Here is a 4,582-nt window from a genome sequence, read left to right on the forward strand (position 1 = left end):
ACTACATAATAATTTTTGACAACGTTGAGAATGTTCACTCCTACCTCTTTTTCTTAAAATCCCTCCGACAATATTACAACCTAGGGGTATCGGCATAAACGACCTACTGTTCCTAGTGTTAAAGCGTCTTAAGGAGGGGCGGGGCAGAGATCTTTCCTCTGTAATAGCTGTTATCTATTATGTACCTTATACTCAAAAGTGATCAAGATCAATACTTTTCCATAGCTAGCGGGATTCCGGAGCGAAGCGACGGAGTTCGGCCAATAAGTCTGTCCAAGTCGTTAGGGGTACAAAGAGATCGTGCAACAACTTACCCTTCATGGAAATCCGGTGACCGGGCTGTGGGTACATTATGACTGCTATTACTTCTACGTACTGGTTCTTTGGTTCTAAGCGGGGAGTTTGGTTTGGAGGCGGGCGATCCATACCCATTCGACAGCACTCCATTCTGCCTGGGAGAGGGCGTCGGGCTTTTGCTGAAGCTCGCTTTCCTCACTAGACTAGGACTAGACAGTCCCGACATCGCGTCACTCGGTACTGATCCATTTCTTTGGTTCTAAGCGGAGAGTTTGGTTTGGAGGCGGGCGATCCATACCCATTCGACAGCACACCATTCTGCCTGGGGGAGGGCGTCGGACTTTTGCTGAAGCTCGCTTTCCTCACTAGACTAGGACTAGACAGTCCCGACATCGCGTCACTCGGTACTGATCCATAGGAGAATGGTTCTCTTTGGTTCTAAGCGGAGAGTTTGGTTTGGAGGCGGGCGATCCATACCCATTCGACAGCACTCCATTCTGCCTGGGGGAGGGCGTCGGGCTTTTGCTGAAGCTCGCTTTCCTCACTAGACTAGGACTAGACAGTCCCGACATCGCGTCACTCGGTACTGATCCATTGATATTTCGACGTTCATACGATTAATAACATCACCGATAGATGATATGCCCGTTTTTACTTTCCTTATCCTATAGGAGGGAAAGTAATGTAATCGGGTCAAATTTTCGATGGTCAGTTTTTAGTGTCAAAACACGTTTTGATATTTCGACGTTCATACGATTAATAACATCACCGATAGATGATATGCCCGTTTTTACTTTCCTTATCCTATAGGAGGGAAAGTAATGTAATCGGGTCAAATTTTCGATGGTCAGTTTTTAGTGTCAAAACACGTTTTGAGGTCCCTAGAGCCTAAATCCAAAGTTTCAGCCATTGGTCCGTGTGGTGATTCGATAGAGGTTTAATAATTGCTAAGGTCTTTAGTGACAGGGTTTTCATCATCCATTCGTCGACAAGCTACCCGCTAACTCACATTAATCTCACCCATCTTGAGTGTGGCCGGGAAAAACTAGAAGCAAGCGATTGCCCAGATGGTCACCCATCTAGATACTAACCACGCGCAATGTTGCTTAACTTCAGTGAACCATGGTTGACTGGTAAATTCAACGTGATAAAGTGATATAATCACCGCGCCGCTGGCTTTTCATAGGTTTGGAGAGAATGGTTGACTGTCTGACCGTGCGTGATATGGGATGTCCTTCTGGCCCGGCGGAGGCGTTTCTTCGTCTATGTATTGCATGGGCGGTTCAGTGGTAGGGGCAGTCTCAGACTTCAAGTCCGGTATGTTCTCCACAGTGAGTAACATTTCGTTGAGTAGTTCATCCAGCGCGCGGTGATGATCTATCTGCTGACTATCTGGCGAGGGTTGGGTGGAAGAAGAAGTATTAGTAGCGGGATTCAGTAGACCGTTTCCTGCTGATGAGATACCAGAGTCCATGGACACCGTATGCAGACTGCTGATGGCGATGGCACCTCCGGAGCCGCCACTGTTACGTTCACCACCAGTGCTGTCAGTGGGGGATTTCTTGACGGTTGCGTAGAGAGAACCGTCTAGCGGACCTAACGTGTGAGGACAGTCGGGTTCTGAAACAGAGACAGGATGGAAACTGAGGTTAGAAATAGAAATACACATTGGAATGAGAATCAAATGCTGGAAAATATGGGAAAATTTTACATTCTCCATTTGATGTCAAGAGTCTCCCCCCATCCGATGATGTTTAATAGTAGGACAATGGGAAATACGAGTGAATAGATATATTTTGCCAAAAGACAACCAGAGGACATAAAGGTCTTAAATCGATCCTGTGAGATAAAGGGCTCGTAAAGTTGATGGAAGGATTTTTAATTGAAAAGTACATAGGCTTATGTCCAAAGGTAGGTAACACTTTTTTTTTCCTTGAAACATAATGATATTTTCTTTCAAGGGCGACGATGTAGTTAAGATACAAAGTACTTAACTATAGTAGGTTCATGAACCTTGAATTTTTAACTCATCCACAGAAAACACATTACAAACTTTCAGAGGATTAGTGGTTGCGGTTACCTGTACATACGTACATTACCTAATACCTACATATACTTGTACATAACTCACATATACCTACCTATCTGACAGGATATCGGTTTCTGTAGTGACATAGGCATACCTATTAGAAAACAATTATGTACATACCTACCTATGAGAGAAGTTTGGTAACTAATAGATACCTAATTATGAATAAAGTAAACAAAACCTCATACCTCATACACAGTTATTTGTTTTTTTCGACAAAACGTCGAAATATGTGAGGCACAGAAATAAGTCATTCAATTTGTTTGTGTATACCTATTTATGATGATTTTTTTTAAGGCTTTAGGTAGGGCAATTACTTATGTTAGATGTAAGTATTCTTTTTGGTCCTTTATGGCTATTCTTTTTGGTCCTATCAGCAGAAAGCGAACGTGTTTTGAATGGTTGAATCACTTGAGTGACAAATGACTAAAACTATTGAAACTATTAAAAAGCACGTTCCAAGATAGCAGAATCAGATTAATTTTAATGGCCCTTGAAAAATAAATTATAGCCATCAAAGTAAAGTAAATAGATCAGTTGCGCTTACTTGGGTGATGTTTCAAAGTCATAGAGCAGGAAAAATAAGGACCAACGGATTTTTTCTTTTTCTTCTACGACTTCTAGATCCCGAGATAAATCGATTTAAAAAATACCGGTAAATCGTGAACTTTGACGTCACAGCATACGCTCCTGTAGGCGATGACGTCACATCAAATGTCCCGAGCAAATCTCCCTCGTAGGCAACGCATTAATGTGTTTGTGCGCATACGTTTCTGCGCAGTTCTTTCTACTCCTCCGCTAACGCGCTTGCATAGTGGCGCTACCTAGCGGACAAAAATAGCAACTGCGTTAAGTCTGACGTCACAAATCTTTGAACTCTTTCATTATAAAAATTGAATTTTCGACCTTTTACAGTTATTTTTTCGGAGTTTTGACCTCAGATTTGGATTTTTCCCAACTTTTTACATAGGAATCGACCATTTATTTATAATTTTTACCCATTTGCAACTCCTCCATTAGGCACACACCTACCTAATAAAATATCTACTTGTCGTTGTAGAGAACAATTTTGAAGGCATTCCTTTGGATTTACTACAAAGCTTCAAACAAAAACTTGGTCAAAGGCTTTATTTTTATTGAGAAAAATGGAAACTGGTTACTAAAATACTAAACTACTTAACAAAGTTCCACAATACAATTTTCTTCCAGTAACTATATTTAAATTAATTTCAACTCTATTGTAATGGCTTTCAGATAACTCACTGGCAATCACCCTACATGCACGCGTACTTCCCAGCTCTGAATTCCTACCCTTCTCTTCTTGGTGATATGTTGTCCGATGCCATCAACTGTCTCGGATTTACATGGGTGAGAACGGAGTATCTACGTAGCTCACAATCCTTATGCGAATAGTAGCGGACTATTCTCTATCCTAATTGCGTTAAAAATAATCTGAATTTTAAAATGTCTAATCCCGGTTCCGGTCAGGTTTGAAAATAAAATGATCACAATCAAGATCCAGCCAATACTACCTAGGTATACAAACTACATAATCATGTTTTAGTAAGTATAGAAAAGTATTTGCCTGCCTTTGTTCTGTAGTGGTCAAGACGCTCAGCACTTCGTAAACAGGAGAGCGTGGGTTCAATCTAGATTTTTTTAAGGAGTTGATGCCTTTCGTACCTACTCACCTTTGCTATTTCTTTAGCTACAAAATGAAATTTGAAATAAATTTCTTATTCAGCATTTAGTAAGTATTTACCTTTAATCACACCATCACAGGCGAAACAATTCAGAGGTAAAGTATAGTAACATAATCACTAACTATTATTATTGTCACTGATCACGAGAGAAATAAAAAAACACCCACGACAATATCTGTTCAACACTGACTGAGGCGAAAAAAAAGGAAGAACCACAATATCAATACAAAAATATACTATACACCTTTTCCTCAAACTCAAGTCTGTAACAATCTAACAATTAACGCAAAAATGAAAGGAACACTAGACAAAGAGATAAAAATAAATACCAAAGAAAAAACAGTAAATAAAGTTCAATCAATAAACACAATTATTAACGATTCAGATTTTAATCAGAAAATCAATCAATCATAAAATTAAACGAACTACTAAAAAATCTACATAGCACCGTGGGCGAACGTAAATCGGCCAAAAATCGACGCTAGAAAATTAC

At 40.2% G+C, this 4,582-nt stretch overlaps 1 protein-coding gene across 1 annotated transcript; it reads right to left on the bottom strand.

Moving 5' to 3' along the window:
• Positions 1 to 662: 662 nt before the first annotated feature.
• On the bottom strand, positions 663 to 4,171 carry LOC103512885. Its single transcript, XM_026826231.1, has 3 exons — positions 4,149 to 4,171; positions 1,491 to 1,917; positions 663 to 894 (listed from the first exon to the last, which is right to left on the bottom strand). Exons 2-3 carry the CDS (start codon positions 1,769 to 1,771, stop codon positions 663 to 665), a joined length of 513 nt encoding a protein of 170 aa, XP_026682032.1. The 5' UTR covers positions 1,772 to 1,917; positions 4,149 to 4,171.
• Between the last annotated feature and the right edge of the window lie 411 nt (positions 4,172 to 4,582).

Source organism: Diaphorina citri, unplaced genomic scaffold (genome assembly GCF_000475195.1).
Source record: "Diaphorina citri unplaced genomic scaffold, Diaci psyllid genome assembly version 1.1 scaffold895, whole genome shotgun sequence".
Taxonomy (NCBI): domain Eukaryota; kingdom Metazoa; phylum Arthropoda; class Insecta; order Hemiptera; family Psyllidae; genus Diaphorina; species Diaphorina citri.

Coding starts and splice junctions, on each gene's coding strand:
- LOC103512885 (XM_026826231.1), bottom strand. CDS start 1,771: ATGGACTCTGGTATCTCATCAGCAGGAAACGGTCTACTGAATCCCGCT. Junction 895..1,490: donor TCAGACAGTCAACCATTCTC/TCCAAACCTATG, acceptor ACGTCGAAATAT/CAATGGATCAGTACCGAGTG.